The sequence below is a fragment of the Lissotriton helveticus genome, chromosome 1_2, assembly GCF_964261635.1.
Source record: "Lissotriton helveticus chromosome 1_2, aLisHel1.1, whole genome shotgun sequence".
Classification (NCBI taxonomy): Eukaryota; Metazoa; Chordata; class Amphibia; order Caudata; family Salamandridae; genus Lissotriton; species Lissotriton helveticus.
Genome location: NC_136058.1, coordinates 133,885,805 through 133,907,746, shown reverse-complemented (window position 1 = coordinate 133,907,746; position 21,942 = coordinate 133,885,805). Strand labels below are relative to the sequence as shown.

Sequence of the window (21,942 nt, the reverse complement as noted above, 5' to 3'; positions counted from 1 at the left end):
TCAGAAATCTATAGATTTCCTGTATCACCCATGGGTTTCACATTGGTTTCCACCACAAACTGGAAGTAGGTTGAGAGCACATAAAATAGGAAAAATGGGCTACCTCTGAAAAATGGCAAAACTGTGGTAAAAAAATTAGGTTATTTATTCAGCTCTGACTGTTCCTGAAAGCTGGGAAGATAGTAACTCTAGCACAGTAAACAGTTTGTTGATCTCATTTTAGGGGAAAAACAGATACTTTTTTCCTGAGCACTTTTTTCTTATTTTTCCCACATTCTCAAAACTTAGCTATATTTTACCTATTTTTCAGCCCCCCTCCAGAGAAATCCACAAACCCTGGTTACCTGTGGAATGCCCATAATGTTGGAAAAAAGGATGCAAATGTGGCGTGAATACCTTATGTGATATCGACATTCCTTATGTGATAAGCGTCAACTACCCCAAATAGCCAAACAAAAAAAGGGCTCCGCACTCGAGGGAAGCCCTAGCAGTTAAGGGTTTAGGCCTGTTCTACTGCTGTAATCTTTGAACATTTTAGGAAATCTGGTTCTAGTTACATGTACCTTCCTTCTAAGGTTCTCTATGTATTAATACTAGAAAAATGATGTTGCTTAGGAGGGTGATAACTGCATTCCTTGTTTGAAAGGGGAAAAATAACACGATCAGACCACGTGCCTTCACGCTTCCTATTTGAACTCCATAGGTCATGCATTGTTAATCCTGGGCATCTGGTGACATTTGAAAGTGGTGAGGCATAAAAGCTGGGGATGAGTGGCCTGTCATGAGCGAGCGTAACTTGCGAGCCTTACTGGCATATTGCAAAAATAGTTGGCAAATGGTGCATTTTCAAGCAAACTTGTGAAAGCAAGAAGGTTATAAAGCTAGGCCTGTGGAGTTTATGGAGTTTTCCATGTTGCGTAGAGCATGGGGAGTTCCGGAAAACTCCTTGCTTGCCAACATTAGGTTGGCAAGTGAGGAAAATCCAATGGTAGGCCAGCCCCAAGCGAGATTTCTCAACACGTACGGTCACAGATGGTCGTTACCGCTTGCGTTGAGAAAACTTTTGTTTGCACCTTCTTCAGCTGCCAACAAACCAACTTTCTCCCCTATTATGACTTTATGCTTTTTGAAAGAAATAAAAGTTTTCAACCCATTTCATATCACTGATAATATCCCAGCTCCTTAAAATACCCCCAAATTTGCTCAAGAGCATGAACAGTAGGACTTACTGCCCACACCTTCCTCAATGACGGGGGCATTAGAAGATTTTAGATTCCATGGCATACCCAAGAGCAGGGGGTATATTTGTCCCCACTGCACTTCTTTCCCAAGAACAAGGGACAACATATGTTTCCCAGGCTTTGCCTAAGGACAAGTTTTGTCATCTAGCCCCCTGACCCACCCTGCTTTTTCCAAGGGTGAGAGGCCTTTCTTTATTATTGCTGATTGTTAGTGAACATCAGAAGAGTATTCTTTAGCACCCTAGTGTGACCAGTAATTGGAAGATCATTTGCTTCCTTTAATTTGCACTCCTTGTCCCAAGGGCTGGGGGTGCATTTGCCCAAGTGTGGGGGTAGTGTATTATCTCTCCCTACCTAGTCCAGGAGCGCACATCGAGTATTAATTTCTTCAACTTCCTTGGTTGAGTACATAGTAGAAGTTTTTTGAAACCCTTACGACACATTGCCAAAGAATCAGGTATGGTGAGGGGGAAGTATTTGCTGGGGGGTCATAGAGTGCAAACGCTGCTGGCAGTTGACCATGGGTTCTATTCAGTCGTGCTATAGATAGGTGTAAAATAACTTTCATTGGCAAATTTTGTTTTATATGAAATTGAACGTTCCCGAAATTATGCAATTGTTCATAATTGTTAGCTGTAAGAAACTAGCTCACACAGAAAAAATCTTGATATAGAGACCCTGAGGCCCAGATTTATAAAGCCTTTGCATTGTCCTTGTGTTGCGAAAGGCAATGCAAGGACAATGCAAAGGCATAAAGAATATTTCCAAAGTCACAAAGGGGCAAGTTGCACTGCTTGCATGGCTCTATAAGGAAATGTAACAAAACATTTAAATCTGAAGGAATTCCATGGGTGGAGCATGGGCCTTCCAAGATATCCACCCATAGATTTTGGTGCATATCCAAATTTACTAAACGTAGTAAACGTGTGAATGTGGCAAAGTGCTATGCCTTCTTCAGTGGGACACAGCAAGGAGAAATGCGTTTATTTCTCCTCGTTATTTCCTCTTTACATGTGTGCTGCTGTCTGCAGTGCACATAGAAAGAGGAAAATGCCCCATGGGATTATTTATATGCAGGAAAGTACACCTTCATGCACAAAAACAATCCTACCTGCTTTAGCACTAGGCAGTACACAGAGCAGCAGCACTAGGAGAGAGCAGAAATTATGTATAACTGAAAATATTGAGCATTTCTGCTGTCTTTCTTTCACAGAACGTAGGGCAGCAGCTTTGCTGGCTGACCTGTGTTGCATGAAAAATTGGCAAATATCCAATTAAATGTTAGTGGGCTGCTAGTGTCATGTGCAAGTTTTTTCAAAAACATTTTTGCCTGTGTGAAATTTTCACTCACAATAACGGCAACCATCATTTCACGTAATTTCACTTCATTTCTTTGAAATAATATGCGGGCAATTCTCAGTTTTGCACATAATTTACTTGATCGCTCAAATGCTTGCTAACATTAGGAGGAGAGTGGAAATGTTAAATGTCTACAGTGCATGCGTTTGAAATGTGATAGCGATAAAAAATTTTCTTTAGCTGCAGTAGACTATCTACATTTTTACGAGTATGCATTTTTTTAAAATAAAATAAAAGAAACAAAGACGTTCCTGCAAGGCATTTTCTGCTAGAATTAGTCTCCTGCAAGCAAATAGCATGAAAATTACTCGAAGCCCAACAATCAGGATTTAGTCGAGATTCAATTTGCATACAATTTGCCATTGCCTATCATGTGCATGTACTATGTATGTGAAAATAAAATCGTTTGGCTTTATCACTGGCTGTTAAATTTTGTGGCAAGAATGGGAGATAATCTGACACACAACGTATTTTGTTACCTGTGCTCGTGATGGTAAACAAGATATTACAACACATTTCTCGCATAATAATGTGCTTAAACATGTGAACAGATGCCTAAGGCTATGTTCTGCAGTTGTTAATTAAAGAAGTCCTTAGACTGCTGCCATAGCTAGAGCTATGTAGCCCTGATCACCAGTGAACAATTGCACCCAAGCTAAGGAAATCAGCAGTGCACTGTTAATCCAATACAATGGTCGACAGCAGCCACGAGTGCCTGTTGGTGCAGCCCTGATATCCAAAGCACAGAGGGTTCTCGGATTATATAAAAGAGAGTGTCTTCTTGATGCTTTTTAGAATGGGCCTTCAATGTCAGAAGAATGGTTAACAGCCGTATGTCATGTATAGAAGAAAAAGACTGGAAAATAACCTTCTCAGGTCTGAAGTACATTCCTGAAAACCTGGACTGGCAGTCTGGATCTATGTACAATACATCTCCTCTCACTGAACCACTAAAATATTCTTTCAGAGATACTTTCTACCCCTATATTATCTAGCTCCTTGATGGAATTAGTACACTCCTGAAAACCTGGACTGGCAGTCTGGATCTATGTACAATACATCTCCTCTCACTGAACCACTAAAATATTCTTTCAGAGATACTTTCTACCCCTATATTATCTAGCTCCCTGATGGAATTAGTACACTCCTGAAAACCTGGACTGGCAGTCTGGATCTATGTACAATCCATCTCCTCTCACTGAACCACTAAAATATACTTTTAGAGAAACTTTCTACCTCTATATTATCTAGCTTCCTGATGGAATTAGTAAGCAGAAGGGCATACTTCACTTTAAAATGAGTCGTAGTGCAAAAAATGTGGGACTCTAGAGTTACTAAACTAATATCAGACCATTAGGTGGCAGTCGAGACCGGCATTAATCGCGGGGGGGGGAGTTGCTTGCAGGGGAGTCTATCGCACGCGTGGAGGGGGGTGGTAAAATAATACATTAAAAAACGTACCTGTCTGCCGGCTTGCCGGGTCTACGCATTTTCTCGCCTCCTGCTTCTGTTCTCCTGCCTCTGGCAGAAACAGGAAGCAGGCAGCCTCCCTCCTCTCCCCATCGCCAATTACAGCACTGCAGTGGCAGTGTTGCATTTGGCCGGGACGGCGCCCAGCCACGGGCCTATGGAGAGGCCATTTTCTCCATGTAGGCTGCATTGCCGCCTGCATGGAGAATCGGCAAAGCTCCCCTGACTGGTTTGGGCCGCCCCAAAGGGCCGACCAAACAAGTCATGCTCACTCAGGTGTGGGCACACCACTCCTCCCCTGCCCATCCTTGCTTGCAGAGCATCCCCGGCCACCCGCTTGCTTGCAACCAAACACTTCTGCTTTCTCACAGTGCGAGAAGCAGAAACATAAAATGGTAGTGTTACCATTTTATGTTTCTGCTTCTCGCACTTCAAAAAAGCAATGGGGCGACGCTCCTCCGCCCTAGTGGAGGAACTGCCATCCCTTAAACATTACAGTGCATCTGGGCAGTAATAGATTATCTGGCAGATGCATCAAAGTAAATACCGGGAGCAAATGGGCAGATTCTCAGAATCTGCACCTTTGCTCCTGGTATTTTTGCATTTGGGATGCATCATCCCAAATGCAAAAATCGCAATTTATGGAATCTCTAAATTGAGATTCCTTAACCGCATCGATGCGGCGGCTTTTCCCGCTGTACGAGGCAATTTTAAAATTACCGCGTTACATGACGAGCTCAGGGGGAGCAAATTACCATGAAGTTGGACTTCATGGTAATTTGCTAAAACTTTGAAAAAAGCACTTTTGTGCATTTTTCAAAGTTTCATGTTGCGCACACACATGCCCTTAGGGCATGTGTGTTTGCAACATATGTGCATAGATCAATTTCAGGGGTGCAACAGGGTGTCATTTTGACACCCTTGCACCCTTGAAATTGCATGAGCAATTTGCGAGTACCTACTGGTACTCTCTAATTGCTCATGCAATCTCCAATACATTCCTATGGGCCTGTAGGTCCATAGGAATGAATAGGACAGCATTCCTTAATTGCGACTAGCAATTTGCGAGTAGCAATTAAGGAATGTTAAGGAATCGCTATTTTAATAGCGATTCCTACATGCATAGGCTTTTGCTATTCCTAAATAGGGATTCCTTAAAAATCGCTATTTAGGAATAGCAAAAGGCTACGCTGATGCATCTGCCAGTATGTTAGATGCGGAAGGTGAAGATCACTCCAACCATCAGTTTTCCCTAGGATACATGAAGTACTCCATCTATGCCCACAGAGGTAAACTGTAGCTCTGCCTATCCTGAGGAGAATTCAACCTGCACAACTGGAATCCAGATTGGGAAGTACACAAGGAGACATAGGCATTTTTGTTAATCTGTATTATTTGACTGACTAGGACATTATATAGTATTAGGGGCTGATGGTTACTGAACTCCTGCATCTTTGTAAGCCCTGCAGATACAGCTACATGTGATAGACTTCCAAGTCAATGGGAAAAGCATTCAGATAAATTGCTCCATCACCCTGACCAGAAATATATATGTAGCTAAAATAAGCCTGTGGTATGTACCACACAAGAGGTGACCATGCCTTGGCATAGAGGGAACCAGTGTCATGGGAGTTAAAAAAAGGATCACCAGCAATACCTTCATCTGCTCCTTTCTGATCATAAGAAGTAACCGTGGTATGGAAGAAAATAGAAGAAATACAGCCAGTAGGTTCCTCGATCATGTCAACACCACTGCCTCTGTACCCCAAGCCTTGGCTAGCAACACTATCAGATTATGAGGTGCAGAGGCAACAAGGATTATGCATTGATCTCCTGACTAATGCCACATGCTAAACAATGCACTGTTAAAGCAGGAACTCTCCCCAAGACCTGACTCAGGTGTAAATTCAATCAAAGATGTTAATGGCCATCTCATCAGTTGGAAACCTAAAATTAAAGATATACGTTTAAGCAGTGGTAGCCCTGAATGAGATTGCGTAAAAATCACACCAGTTGTTTCTATATGGAATAATGTTCCATCGCCACCTTGTGTGGACGACCAAACTACTCCTCAGACAATGTCCCTGGCAAGTGTCAATAATATTTCATAAACCTCTGTCTTTAGTGGCTTCAGACAATGGACAGCCCTGGGACCTGCAGAAATTAACATGTGAGTGTTGTCATAATAAAGACGTCCTGTGTACTGGAAAGATAATGGCCACCAAATGGCTTTGTATCCTTAGCCAGAACCACCTGCATATTGCTGATCCTTCACAAGATGCAGCAGCTATTGCTCAAGACTGATGTCTCCATCACACGGAGGAACACTAATCCCAAATTGGTTTGTAAAATAATATTAGTAAAATACTGGATTCTGAGACAGAGTCAAGTAGAAATTCAGCCAAATAAATAGCATGCCATCTTGTTGGTATCAACATAAATCCTGTATTAAATTCCATTCCTCCAGCCACAAAGTGGTATGAATGAATCACTAGTCCAGATTTACAAGTTCAGTCAAGCAGTAGGAAGCAGGAGAGATATGAATGGGTCAAATATCATTAGCACCAACCAGAGCACCACTTCATGACCTTAAGAGAAATTAGCTCCTTGATGGCATACATTATAACCTTACATATTTGATGAACAGATGAGGTTGTTCATTATATAATCCAAAATTGGTAATCCAAGGTCTCTGGAGATTATGTTTAGCAGGTCCTGTTTAAATACAAATGCACTTGAATTTATCCTAGGAATGCAGGCGAGTATCAGTACCATACATGTAACTTACCTTCAATGAAGCATTTGTGGGTAATATATTCCCACATACCATTCCCAAGTAACAGTGAATGATCTCATCAATTATGTCATTTAACATGCAATGTCTGAGTCATATGAGCAGCCATAAACAATGCATGATGGGAGCGCAGGTTATGGTGAGATTAACCAACCATAACAGGTGAATTATAGTGGTTTTGATATGTTAATTTGGAACCATAACTATACCTAACCTGTGCTGTAATATTAGAAATGTTCTAAAAGCTGATTTTATGTTTCAGGCAGTAAATGCATATCACCTAAGAGTGCGACGGAAAAATCCAGTGACAGGAAATTATGTGAAAATGAGTTTACAGCTATATCAGGTTGATCATCGCAGCTATCTTTTGGACTTTAAAAGCATTGATGGTAAGTGTTTCAGTATGGGGAAGTGCTAATCCCATTGCTGTTTGCAGGTAGCTTGTCTGTGAGAAATCTGGTTTGGAGGCCCAAAGCAATCAGAAGTTACTGCGTCCCTTTGTCTCAATTTGAGCTTTTTACATCTGATGTCTTTGGGACGCTGAAATACAGAATTTAAAATTGGAGACCAAGTACCCCTTTTAACATTTTAGTCTTCTTCATAACAAGCCACAGCACTCCAGGCCTGACTCGGGGGTGTGCTGTGGGCAAGAAATTCAGAACACAGCAATACGACTCAATAATTATCACATAATACTACACATAAAGTGACAAATATATACAAAATATCCTATGATTAACAATTTACATCCCCCTAAAGGTGCCTTATAAATTAACCAGGGTGTAAATCATCTACAATAAGATGTATCTGTGGTGGTAACTAACCAGTTTTCTGCAAGGTACCATGTGGCAATTTATGTGCCTGTGGGCCCTATCCTAGAAAACATTTAATTCCCCCTTAATGGACAATAATAGGCCTGCTGCATTTCACAGCACCTTTTAGAAGCATTAAAACAAACCTACCAGTTTAAATTATTAACATGAGGACCCCATTTAAAGATACCAGCCATCATTTAGGCAGACCTAGAACATAGCTTACCATGAAGTCTTCGACTAAAGAGAGAAACATTTATCCTGTCCAGACCCAAAACACATTAGGAACATGAACATTTGGGGTCAAATTTACTAAGATTTTATGCCGTGTTTGCTTCACAAAAGTGACTCGAAGCGGGGAAAAATCTTCTTTTCGATGTACTTTCCAGCACTAAACTTGTTTAGCACTGGAACTAACATGAAAGTAACGCAAAGCAGCGCATAGCACTGCTTTGCATTACTTAGTTCCAAGGGAGCCATGGGCATTCCCATGCAACCCCCAAGGTTTCTGATGCTAAACGTGATTTACTAAAAGAAGTATACAAGGTTTAGCATCAAAAAGTAGCGCACACTTCAACCAGGCGCTATGAAGGAGAAATATTTTTTTCTCCTTATTTTCAAGTGTGTGCTGCACTTACAGCCCACATATAAAGTGGAAAATTGTTTAAAATTAGTCTAAGCACGGTATTTTGTAGTGGAAGGCAATCCTTCCAGTACAAAACCTATGCTTGACTCACGGAGACACCCTTGCACTGTGGCACAAAGGTTTTTCCAGGGTGCACGGCAGGTTATTTCAGCACCAGCGCTAGGGAAAGGGGGGAGAGTGCCACATTTCTGTAAATATGGCACTCTCCTGCTCTCTCCTTCTCACGCAGCACAGCACAGCATTTACGGCTGCTGCATTGCTGTCCGTGAGATACTGGTAAATCTGGCCCTTGGTCTCTAAATACATATACAGCAATTTCCTTGTCACCGCTCAGCCCTCCACAGGGCTTGGTCGCCCCATTCACTGCTGCCGCTCCTGCCTGCCTTTGCCGCCTCCTGCCTGCAGATTCCTTCGCTCGCTGCCCGCTGCTCCTGGGAATTTCCCGCTGCTCCTGGGAATTTCCCGTTGCCCGCTGCTTCTTGGAATTTCCCGCCGCTGCCTCCCTGCGGCCCCGCCCCCCTGTGATTCCATTTGCCGCCCCGCTCCCGCCACCCAGCTGCTCCTCCCTCCCGGCTCCTTACTTATGACGCCCCCAGAGCGACCGCGCAGCGGACGTGCGCAGCTGTTGCGCCGATTGAGCGCCGAAGGTGCGCCCAAGGTAAGCCCGTCTGCGCCCGTCCGTGCCTGGCCCGCGCCTGGCCCGCGCCCAGCGCCAGGACCCCTGGCCCTCCCCGCCGAGGCAAGACGACCCGACTGACCTACGACGCGGCCACTCTCAACGCACTCAATGCCGGCCGGACCCACGCCTGCTGCCGAGCCACCCCGAGACGCACCCACGGACCCTTCACCTGCTGCACCTGCAAGTTCACCTGCCTCCGAACCTGCCCCGCACCCGCCAAGACAAACACCAGCAGCAACCACCTCAAGTGCATCCTGATCAACACCCGCTCCGTCCACAGACACGCCGTGGAACTCTGGAACCTTCTCGACGCTACATCACCGGACGTCGCTTTCCTCACGGAAACCTGGATGAACACCTCCTCTGCACCCGACATCGCCATCCCGGACGGGTACAAGATCATCAGGAGGGACCGCATCAACCAGACCGGAGGTGGCATCGCCATCGTCCACAGGAACACCATCCGCATCACGACCGACGCCAACGACTCCTTCGCCGCAGCCGAACATCTCCACTTCCAGATTCACACCGACCCTAAGACGACCCTCAGAGGCACCCTCGTCTACAGACCCCCGGGACCACGCACACAATTCAGCGAAGACATCACAGACTTCATCAGCCCGCACGCCCTCCCCTCCACTGACTACATCCTCCTCGGGGACCTCAACTTCCACCTGGAGAACAACAAGGACCGCAACACCACCGCCCTGCTGGAAAACCTCGCCAACCTCGGACTCAAGCAACTGGTCAACACCCCCACCCACTACGCCGGCCACACGCTTGATCTCGTCTTCTCTTCCAGCAAGTACATCGCCTTCAGCCACGCCACCGGACTCCACTGGACCGACCACAGCTGCGTCCACTTCAGCTTCAAAAGATCCACGACCCACCACCCCCCGCAACAGGTACCTCACAGGAATTGGAGCAAGATCACCGCAGACCAGCTCACCACCTCCCTCAGCCAGAGCCCACCCGCCAACACAACGGACCCCAACGAAGCAGCCCGCAACTTCACACAGTGGCTGACCGCCTGCGCCGACGACCTCGTGCCACTAAAGAACCCTGCCGGCAGACCCAGAAGCAAGAAGGCATCCTGGTTCACCGACGACCTCAAGGACTCCAAGAAGACCTGCCGCACCCTCGAGAAAGCCTGGCTCCTCGACCGGACCACCGACAACATGACCGCCCTCAAAAACGCTACCCGCAAGCACCACCAGCTCATCCGCACCACCAAGAAGAAATCCCTGAAGGAACGACTGGACAACAACGCCCACGACAGCAAAGAGCTCTTCACTATCGTCAAGGAGTTCTCCAACCCCAGCACCGGCACCAACGACATCACTCCGTCACAAGACCTCTGCGACTCCCTCGCCTCGTTCTTCCACCGCAAGATTGCCGACATCCACAACAGCTTCGGCGCCCCACCCACGCACCCAACCGTCGAACCAATGCCCCCCACCGCCACCCTTCGCACCTGGACCACGTTGACCACCGAAGACACAGCCCGCACGATGAACACCATCCACTCCGGATCACCGACCGACCCCTGCCCACACCACGTCTTCAACAAGGCCGACTCCACCATCGCACCCCAACTCCGGAACATCATCAACGCCTCCTTCAACACCGCCACCTGCCCGGAGAGCTGGAAGCACACCGAGATCAGCGCCCTCCTGAAGAAACCTACAGCGGACCCCACCGATCTCAAAAACTTCCGCCCCATCTCGCTCCTCCCTTTTCCGGCTAAAGTCATCGAGAAGATCGTCAACAGACAGCTGACCGCCTTCCTTGAGACGAACGGATCCCTCAACCCCTCGCAGTCCGGCTTCAGAGCCAACCACAGCACCGAGACCGCCCTCATCGCAGCCACCGACGACATCTGGACCCTGCTCGACAAGGGGGATCTTCACTCAGCCCCACCCTCTTCAACATCTACATGAAACCTCTCGCAGCCATCGCACGCCAGCACAACCTCAACATCATCTCTTACGCCGACGACACCCAGCTGATCCTCTCCCTCACCAGAGACCCCGACACCGCCAGAACCTGCCTACACGAAGGGATGAAAGACGTCGCCGAGTGGATGAAGGACAGCCGCCTGAAACTAAACTCGGACAAGACGGAAGTCCTCATCCTGGGATCTTCGCCCTCCGCCTGGGACGACTTCTGGTGGCCCCCAGCCCTGGGCACCGCACCCAAGCCAACCGACCACGCACGCAACCTGGGCTTCATCCTGGACCCCTCCCTCTTGATGACCAGACAAGTCAACGCCGTCTCCTCATCGTGCTTCAACACCCTGCGTATGCTTCGCAAGATCTTCCGCTGGATCCCGACCGAGACCAGGAAGACTGTCACCCAGGCACTCGTCACCAGCCGACTGGACTACGGAAACGCCCTCTACGCCGGAACCACAGCCAAGCTACAGAAAAGACTCCAGCGCATCCAGAACGCCTCCGCCCGACTCATCCTGGATGTCCCCCGACGCAGCCACATCTCCAGCCACCTGAGGAACCTGCACTGGCTCCCCGTCGATGAGAGGATCACGTTCCGGCTCCTCACCCACGCACACAAGTCTCTCCACGACCTGGGCCCCAAGTACCTCAACGACCGCCTGACCTTCTACACGCCCACCCGCCAGCTACGGTCCACCAGCCTCGCCCTCGCAGCCGTACCACGCATCCGAAGAGCCACCGCCGGAGGAAGATCCTTCTCTTACCTGGCTGCCAAGACTTGGAACTCCCTCCCCATCCACCTTCGGCTGACCCAGGACCATCTCGCCTTCAGGAAACAACTCAAGACCTGGCTGTTCGAGCAGTAGCATACCCCTCCCCCAAGCGCCTTGAGACCCTCCCGGGTGAGTAGTGCGCTATACAAATGGCATGATTGATTGATTGATTGATTGATTGATTGATTGACACACTCTAGCTACTGCTTACTAAGGAAACAATTGCCTAAGAGCAAAAAGCCAAATACAAAATGCTTAGTTACACTATTTCTCTTTCTGATTAGTAACAGCTGCATTGGGAGGCATTTCACGTCTTAGGACTTGCCTCTTTGTGAGGGTCCTAGGACTAAAACATATGAACTGCCTAAAACGCTCGTGGAGTTTTCTGTGACTGATGAGGCATCATCGATCCCTCCAGTCCTTACTGTCATTCAAGGGAATGATGATTCTCCAATTATTATGCAGAGAGAATCTTGATTTCATTAAAGACAAACAGAGGCTAACATTATTCAAATACTTTTATTTGCTGCCCAATATGCAGCCCTTTAAAGAATGTTAATACATCACAATACATAGAACATTAAAAATATCATAAGAAGACAGTGCACACTCCTATCTTCCTCTTAGGCTGCAATGACACAGGTGGATAACATGGCATTCCGGCTGCTTATAAACATTGTTCTCTGAAGAAAAAGTAAAAAAAACTCTGTATAGTGAAGAGGTATAAGGAGGGTCTACACGGAATAGATAATAATAACGATGCACAATAGAAATACAATACAAGCATATCAAACTCAAACAGTACCGAACCCAAACCTCTCAGGGAGAGGAGGGTGGGATAATGTTAGCCTCCGTTTGTCTTTAATGAAATCAATATTCTCTCTGCATAATAATTGGAGAATCGTCATTTCATTACAAGACCAGAGGTTAGCATTATGCATGTTTAAAGCCATGTAAAGCTACACTGCTAACATGCTCTATTGGTCTCAAATAGATATTTGAGAAGGTACTTGAATTAGACCAATCAGCTGTTTTAAGTATTTCGCACTGGGATCCTCCTGCACAAAATACTTTGCTAGCCATTTCTCCCCTAGAAGAGTGAGCTTCAAATCTAAAGAGATCTAAGCCAGCTTCATGCATAATCGAGCGGACCCATCTGGCAAGGGTGGCTAAATCGATACAAAAGGGGATGATGGACGGAGCGTTTGAGCAAATCAAACACTCACCCCCAGTCAACTGATCTGGGTTTAATCCATCACCATTCTTTAGCCCACTCAGCCACCCCATTTCAGACATGGCTATATGCAAATCAGTCTGACCCTGTGCCTCATGGGAAAAGTCCAGCCCGAACTGCCAAGCCATGTCTTCCATGGACCGGAAACAAGCATCCTGGGACTGGTTTCGGATCCATAATCCTCATCAGCCAGGCTATCTTGAATCCAGTGGCCAAGTAAGCAAGGGACTCACGTCTGAGCATACCTTGCCACTCTTAGGGCGAACAAAGCGATACAAAAGGGGATGATGGACGGAGCGTTTGAGCAAATCAAACACTCCCCCCCCAGTCAACTGATCTGGGTTTAATCCATCACCATTCTTTAGCCCACTCAGCCACCCCATTTCAGACATGGCTATATGCAAATCAGACTGACCCTGTGCCTCATGGGAACAGTCCAGCCCGAACTGCCAAGCCATATCTTCCATGGACCGGAAACAAGCATCCTGGGACCGGTTTCGGATTCATAATCCTCATCAGCCAGGCTATCTTGAATCCAGTGGCCAAGTGAGCAAGGGACTCATGTCTGAGCATACCCTGCCACACTTAGGGCGAACAAAGCGATACAAAAGGGGATGATGGACGGAGCGTTTGAGCAAATCAAACACTCTCCCCCAGTCAACTGATCTGGGTTTAATCCATCACCATTCTTTAGCCCACTCAGCCACCCCATTTCAGACATGGCTATATGCAAATCAGTCTGACCCTGTGCCTCATGGGAACAGTCCAGCCCGAACTGCCAAGCCATGTCTTCCATGGACCGGAAACAAGCATCCTGGGACCGGTTTTGGATTCATAATCCTCATCAGCCAGGCTATCTTGAATCCAGTGGCCAAGTGAGCAAGGGACTCACGTCTGAGCATACCCTGCCACACTTAGGACGAACAAAGCGATACAAAAGGGGATGATGGACGGAGCGTTTGAGCAAATCAAACACTCACCCCCAGTCAACTGATCTGGGTTTAATCCATCACCATTCTTTAGCCCACTCAGCCACCCCATTTCAGACATGGCTATATGCAAATCAGTCTGACCCTGTGCCTCATGGGAACAGTCCAGCCCGAGCTGCCAAGCCATGTCTTCCATGGACCGGAAACAAGCATCCTGGGACCGGTTTCGGATTCATAATCCTCATCAGCCAGGCTATCTTGAATCCAGTGGCCAAGTGAGCAAGGGACTCACGTCTGAGCATACCCTGCCACACTTAGGGCGAACAAAGCGATACAAAAGGGGATGATGGACGGAGCGTTTGAGCAAATCAAACACTCACCCCCAGTCAACTGATCTGGGTTTAATCCATCACCATTCTTTAGCCCACTCAGCCACCCCATTTCAGACATGGCTATATGCAAATCAGTCTGACCCTGTGCCTCATGGGAACAGTCCAGCCCGAACTGCCAAGCCATGTCTTCCATGGACCGGAAACAAGCATCCTGGGACCGGTTTCGGATTCATAATCCTCATCAGCCAGGCTATCTTGAATCCAGTGGCCAAGTGAGCAAGGGACTCACGTCTGAGCATACCCTGCCACACTTAGGGCCACCAAAGCGATACAAAAGGGGATGATGGACGGGCTGGACTGTTCCCATGAGGCACAGGGTCAGACTGATTTGCATATAACCATGTCTGAACTGGGGTGGCAGAGTGGGCTAAAGAACGGTGATGGATCAAACCCAGATCTTTTGACTGGGTGTTAGTGTTTGATTGGTTCAGATGCTCCGTCCATCACCACCCCCTTTTGTACCGCTTTGGCCGCCATAAGTGTGGCAGGGTATGCTCAGACGTGAGTCCCTTGCTCACTTTGCCACTGGATTCAAGCAAGTCGGGCTGAAGACGGCTGGAATGCCAGAAACCGGTCCTCGGAAGCTTGTTTCCGGTCCAGGGAAGGCATGGCTTGGCAGTTCGGGCTGGACTTTTCCCATGAGGCACAGGGTCAGACTGATTTGCATATATAGTCATGTCTGAACTGGGGTGGCAGAGTGGGCTAAAGAACGGTGATGGATCAAACCCAGATCTTTTGACTGGGTGTGAGTGTTTTATTGGTTCAAATGCTCCGTCCATCACCACCCCCTTTTGTACCGCTTTGGCAGCCATAATTGTGGCAGGGTATGCTCAGACGTGAGTCCCTTGCTCACTTTGCCACTGGATTCAAGCAAGCCAGGCTGAAGACGGCTGGAATGCCAGAAACCGGTCCTCGGAAGCTTGTTTCCGGTCCAGGGAAGGCATGGCTTGGCGGTTCGGGCTGGACTGTTCCCATGAGGCACAGGGTCAGACTGATTTGCATATAGCCATGTCTGAACTGGGGTGGCAGAGTGGGCTAAAGAACGGTGATGGATCAAACCCAGATCTTTTGACTGGGTGTGAGTGTTTGATTGGTTCAGATGCTCCGCCCATCACCACCCCCACTTGTACCGCTTTGGCCGCCATAAGTGTGGCAGGGTATGCTCAGACGTGAGTCCCTTGCTCACTTTGCCACTGGATTCAAGCAAGCCGGGCTGAAGACGGCTGGAATGCCAGAAACCGGTCCTCTGAAGCTTGTTTCCGGTCCAGGGAAGGTATGGCTTGGCGGTTCGGGCTGGACTGTTCCCATGAGGCACAGGGTCAGACTGATTTGCATTTCCAGGAATGAATTCCGCTCTGAGAGTATTCTTTTGATCTCAATAAAAATACCAGATCCGTTCGGCAATATCTGAAAGATTCTTAGACCTCGCGCACAAAGCGGTTTGTATATGAGACAGCAGAGAAATTGTCCAAGCGCATTAAGGTATTGGAGTTCTTTAGATAATGATTGAAGCTCATAAGGGCATTTAGAGCTGCTAACATCTTCAGCGAGTTTATGTGTAGGGATTTTTCCTCCAAAGACCACCTCCCCCCGGTTTCTCGATTGTTTAGGGGGGCTCCCTAGCCGCAGTTGCTCGCATCTGATTCTAGAGTAAAATCTGGAACATTTCCAAAGATAGCTTTCCCATTCCATGCTTGAAGGTTTTTCAACTACCAGTGAAGATCCTCTTGATTGTCTTCCGACAGGGGAACTGAGCCTTTGTACCACAAACCTTTTCTCAGGCCTAGAGCTTTCAGTCTTTGAAGACCCCTGTAATGAAGAAGGTTGGGAGAAATAGCCTGGATTGAGGATGACAGGAGACCCCAGGCTAGGTCGTTTAGATGAATTCATACTTTCGATAAGATAAGAGAGATATGTATCTTTAGCTTGGTAACCTTCTTGTGAGGCAGAATTAGATTGGAGCGAACAGTATTTACCTGGAAACCGAGAAATTCCAACTCCTGTGTCGGGACCATGATAGATTTCTCTATATTTATTATGAATCCCAGATTCTCGAGAAGGTCTACGGTCATTTGTAAGGGTTTCTGAATTTACAATTTGTCTTGAGACATAATGAGAATATTGTCTAGATAAATAATTAGACAAACCACTCTCTCCATGAGGTAGCTCACTACTGGGCTAATGACTTTGGTGAAACATCAAGGTGCTGAGGCCAGGCCGAAGGGGAGACATTGGAACTGATAAAGAGTTCCTTTCCAAGTAAAATGAAGGTACATTTGACAGTCCTCGTCCATGGGTATCGGAAAATAGGAATCTTTAAGATCCAATTTTTCCAGCCAATCCTTGGCCTGCAAAATGTCTCTCAAAAGATGGATACCTTCTATCTTGAAATGTCTGTAAGTTAGAAACTTGTTCAAATATTTTAGGTTTATGACGAGACGCCAACCCTGGTCCTTCTTTTTGACAAGAGCTCCTCCCTCTTAGGGGCAGAAATTGGAGTTGGATCAGTAGCCTCTATTGAAGCAAGAGGAGCCTCTTTCATCTTGGGGGTAAGATTGGGGCCTGCAGGTGTTGCGGCTGACAGGCTGTCCCCTCCTGTCAGCCTTTCCAAAAAGTGGGCAACCCCCAAAGACTCTGCGCATGCTTGACTTAGCCTTGCTGAATGCGTTAAAGGTGGACACATATTTGCCCCGGGATTTACCAAAATTGTCTCCAAATTGGAGTCCTATGGTGTCACACATGTCCTCCTTAGCGGACAGGTTGACAATCTTTGGGTTCATTCTTAGCAAAACCGCTTTCCTACGCTCTGTAATGAGATTGGCATTAGCATTACCAAGGAAGCAAATTGCTTGTTGTGACCAGCCCCTTAAAAGTGCGATGTTGACCGGGATATGATTAATCTTTGCCTCCTCGATCATATCAAGAATCTTGGACAAGGGTGCAAGTTCATCATGCAGTTTGTCTTGGCACTGCTTCAAACACTTCTTGATTCCCTTTCTGGGGTCCTTCCCAGATTGCAAGAGGAAGGTGATCAATTCGGGTCAAGATTGGGGGTGTTGCAAACCTTGACCTCAGAGGGACGAGGACACTCTTCGTTGCGTAGAAGGTTGCGAGTTTCTCTGTCTAAAGGCTTTTTCACCCACTTCGATAGATATTTTCCAACGTGGTCCATTAGCCACCATTCGGAACTGCAGGGGTGACAAATAGAAGTAGGGTTAAACATCTCCCCACCAAGGGGATCCCTAGCAATAGAAGAAGAGGTGGAAGGCTTATCCAGATCTTCATCAAGATCCTCCATTGTATTCTGAGGATCAAAAATAAACTCATCCATCTCCAAATCCTCATAATCCAAGGATTCACAATGGGTATGTAAGGAACTGTCAAAATCATTTGTACAGAAAGGTTACCTCCTTCTATCATGCCACTACGGGCAACTCTTCTCTCTGTCGCAAGGTATTGAGATTTCTTTTTTGTGCTGCTATGAGCACCAACATCTACTTTAGCGCGAGGGCTACCAAAATAATTTGCATGGGTAAATGCCTCCTTCAAGTGTTTCCTTTTTTGGGAAACCTTTCCCCTTTTTTGAGGTCCTGAGGTAGAAGGAGAGCCTCCGTCTGATATAGAATAGTAAATCTCCTCAACAGGGGACATCCTCTTCCGTTTAGTTAAAGGGGCGTCAACCTCTTCCTTAACGAAAGATTTGAGTTCTTCCCCAATAAACCTCACTCAAAAGCTCCTTAGGGGCAGTTGAGGGTTATTAGTGTTAGCATCCATCTCTTTTTCAACAGGATGTCTTTAAATATATATATATAGCCGTTATATAAGGCCTACTTACAGTCTGTGAAGGTTTCACACCTTTAAATCAGCACACCGCCTTGAATTAACATATTCCTTACTTGTAGTAATGATAGTTTATGGGCCAAGCTGCAGTGCACTTAAACAGCCACCGGGGGGCGATTCTGCGCTTCAAATTGATGAAATCAGGAAATCAGACAAAAAGAGAGACTCCGGCTCAATCAGGCACCGTTACACACTCGTTCAAAGGAGCCGTAACCACGGAAACGTGATGCCGAGCCGGAGGGGAACCTCGCGTCACCAAGGGCGTGTGTGAGGGAACAATGGCTCTCTCCCGCATCCCCCAGCAGGTTGCTAGGAGACCTGTGGCAGTCAAAAGAAGAAAAACAGAAGAAAACGCTGACCTTAAGCTTCCGACGATCGAGAAATGGATCGGAAGAATAAACAAAGTACAAGCCATTCCCCGCCATAAATTGGACTGGGGAGGATGGCGAACTGTAAGGGAAGAAGGTTAATACAGATATTAACAAAGCAAGGTAGGCAGAAAGGCCACTAATTAAGTAAATCTAAATAAAAGCTCATCATAGTAGTAAGAATACATAAACATAATATTAATAGAAACAATTAAAAGGCAATAAAGTCACAAATGAAAACGTGTACTTATCTGTGTCAGGAGCAGCGAACAAAAGAGGAAGGTGGGGTTCTGCTCTGTCTTCTTATGATACTGTTAATGTTCTATGTATTGTGATGTATTTACATTCTTTAAAGGGCTGCATGTTTGGTGCCAAATAAAAAGTATTTGCATAATGGTAGCCTCTGGTCTTGTAATGAAATCAGACCACTGCCTGTCCCACTTCTCTACAAAGTATCTGCCCATATAGGACTGGCAACTTTACTCTTTGTGAGAACCTAACACATGAACTTGTGGACTACACAAAAGGCTTGTGGAGCAGTGTGGTCTTGCTGACTCATTCTCAGCCCTTTCTGGTTGGATAAATGCTTTTGAAGAAGTCGAAGTTTTCCATTACTGGTGATGGTCCTCTAAAGGCAACAACTACTAGGCAGAAGAGACTGACGTCTGCACTTTTCCATTGTCAGAATGTGGAGCTTCACCTACCCTTATTACAAAAAGATGCTGATACTTTGCTATCGAAAAGCCAACTGCGGAAGACAACTAATCTCCCAAAAACTAAGTATGGGCGAATTTTGCGAATCAGCTGTCCGCGAAATCGCAAAAGAATCCGCAAATTCGCGGATTTTCCCGCGAAATCGCGGATTTTTTTGCGATTTGCACCATACTTTACTGGAGTACTTTCTACTGGCTAATCAGTAAGTACTACCTCGTTGGGTAAATGTATCGTGCTTTTCCTGCACTACAGCTGCGTAAAGACCCAGAAGAGTTGTCTCCAGTGACCCCGTGTGTCTGTAACTTTGCCAAAGCGCCCAAAGGCGCCGAGGTCCCTTGAGTGAGCTGTCCATCACAGTGGGGGAAAGGGCAGGAAGAGGTTGCATAGCCTAGTGTGTGGGGGTACAAAAGGGGATGATGGACGGAGTGCTTGAGCAAATCAAACACTCACCCCCAGTCAACTGATCTGGGTTTAATCCATCACCATTCTTTAGCCCACTCAGCCAGACATGGCCATTATGCAAATCAGTCTGACCCTGTGCCTCATGGGAACAGTCCAGCCGGAACTGCCAAGCCATGTCTTCCCTGGACCGGAAACAAGCATCCTGGGACCTGTTTCGGATTCATAATCCTCATCAGCCAGGCTATCTTGAATCCAGTGGCCAAGTGAGCAAGGGACTCACGTCTGAGCATACCCTCCGACACTTAGGGCGAACAAAGCGATACAAAAGGGGATGATGGACGGAGCGCTTGAGCAAATCAAACACTCACCCCCTGTAGTTCCGAAAATTCTGGACTCGAGAATTAAACTTCATCATAGCATGATGATTTTCATATCAAAATACCGAGAATGGCTAGTACACTATGTACAAGCATTTTCGTCATATTCGAGTGACGATTTCACCTCGAAATCGTCATTTTCGTCTTGAACCCTTGGCTTCCATTTTGTATACGGCAGCCATTTTGTGAGTTGCCCTTTACATAGGCTTATGATACAGCTAAATTCGATTCCAAAGGACACATACACCTTAATTGACTTTCCTGTGACCTGGGCAGGTTGGAACCATTGCCCCAGGCCAAACCTGTTTGGTCAGTTCCTCTCCCAGTGGCCGAATGAGATAGCATCAAGGCACAACAGGCCATAAACCCATTTCATCGCACACACCCTGCCGAATCTTGCTCACACCTGTCCCTGCTCTTTTTTCTCTCACTTGCTTTATGACGGGGAGGTGCCCATTTTTATTGGGGTCCACCGATATCTGATGAAATGTTGGGCCTTGCCGGGTGATTTGTTGTAGGCTGGACGAACTGAAATATGGGCTGTCATCATGACTCTGCTTTTCCTTTGTAGCGAAAATATTTGAATGGTATACTAAAATTCGAAGAATGTTTGCCTAAAGCACAATATTTTGTATAAAAAGAGAAGCCTGACTTTGTAAGTTTGAGCAGTCTCCTGAGAATATACATCCCGTGTGTTGTACTTCTAGGACGCTTGTTTCTTGGTTGCAGCCAATAAAATCGATCCTTGACTTCACCTAGAAGACTCTGAGTTTCTGTGGTCCGAATCAGGAAAGTACCCGAGGTCTTTGGGTGTACCCTGGCACCGCTGCGTTACCGGTTCGGTACCGGTTCTGAAAAACCCAGTACCTCAGTTGGCGCCCAACGTTTGGGGCGATACCATCGGTTCCGGTCCAGCCAGAGGTTCGTGAGGAGCTTCGTGTGAAAATTCTGGAGGAAGTCCATCCACTTCATCGACCCCTGCATGTCGACGTGGTCCGATAGTCTTTGCTGCGAGGTTCCCCGCTTCCCGACGGCTACAAAGGACTGCTGCCCTGGCTATCGCCCTGATTTGGACCCTTGAAGTTTGGTAGAGCGAAACGATAAGACGAGTCTTCTGGTGACGTCATCGATATTTCAGTTAAGTATAAGTGGAGCGTCTCCCAGTCCTTAGTTGGTCTTAGTTTGGGTATCCCCTTTGGGATCATTTTTGGAACTTGCAAGTGCCAAAACCGAAGGACTCGTGTATTCACGAGGAATATCGTAATCGATAATCCTTTGAAGTTTGGAGCTAGACTAGAGAGCAAAGATGCCTGGTCTTAGCAGACTTGGAAATTTGTTTTGTCTTGGTTGTAATAATAGGGATTCCCGATTGGAGGACTTGTGTCCGGTTCCTCCGAATGGAACTCCAACTTATGAATTATATGTAAAACATGGCGTGGGCCCCATCACATATAATGAAGTGTGGATCAAATACACCAGAAAAGATGGTGTTTTAAAATGGCCCCAATATGGTAGCTTTGATACAGAAATCTTAGATAACCTCGAAGTTAAACTTTCTGAAAAGAAAGCCCGGCCGGCGATGTTTGACTCTTTCCGCCTATGGCGTAAGGAAGCCAAACAGAAGGAAATTAAATTAGCGAAGAAAAATAAGAGAGAAAGGGGTATTTCGATAATGCAAGCTGCTATGCAGTTTAAAGACAATGAAGAAGAACAGATGAGTGAGCAGTTGCACAGGCAACGTAAAATGGTGATAGATAAATGCTATCCAGTTTTGCCACCTCTTCAGCAAGATGCAGAAAAAGGGCTTGAAAAAGATCCCTTAATGTCGCATCTGTTAAGTTCGCCACCCCCCTATGCGCAAAATGCCACGGCACCTCCGCAACCTTTAGTTGCGCAACCTGTGATTGCATTGCCTCCTGCTCCTCCACAGCACCCACCAGCTGTTCTTCAGCTGGCTCCT

The 21,942-nt window shown here is 46.7% G+C and overlaps 1 protein-coding gene across 1 annotated transcript in view; it reads left to right on the top strand.

Annotated features, from left to right (window-relative positions):
- Nucleotides 1-21,942, top strand: part of PRKAA2 (protein kinase AMP-activated catalytic subunit alpha 2) — a 359,800-nt gene that overhangs the window by 199,498 nt on the left and 138,360 nt on the right. Inside the window, exon 8 of the mRNA XM_078670112.1 lies at nt 7,127-7,253. Within this exon, the coding sequence (XP_078526238.1) occupies nt 7,127-7,253 (127 nt within the window). The remainder of the gene's footprint in view (nt 1-7,126; nt 7,254-21,942) is intronic.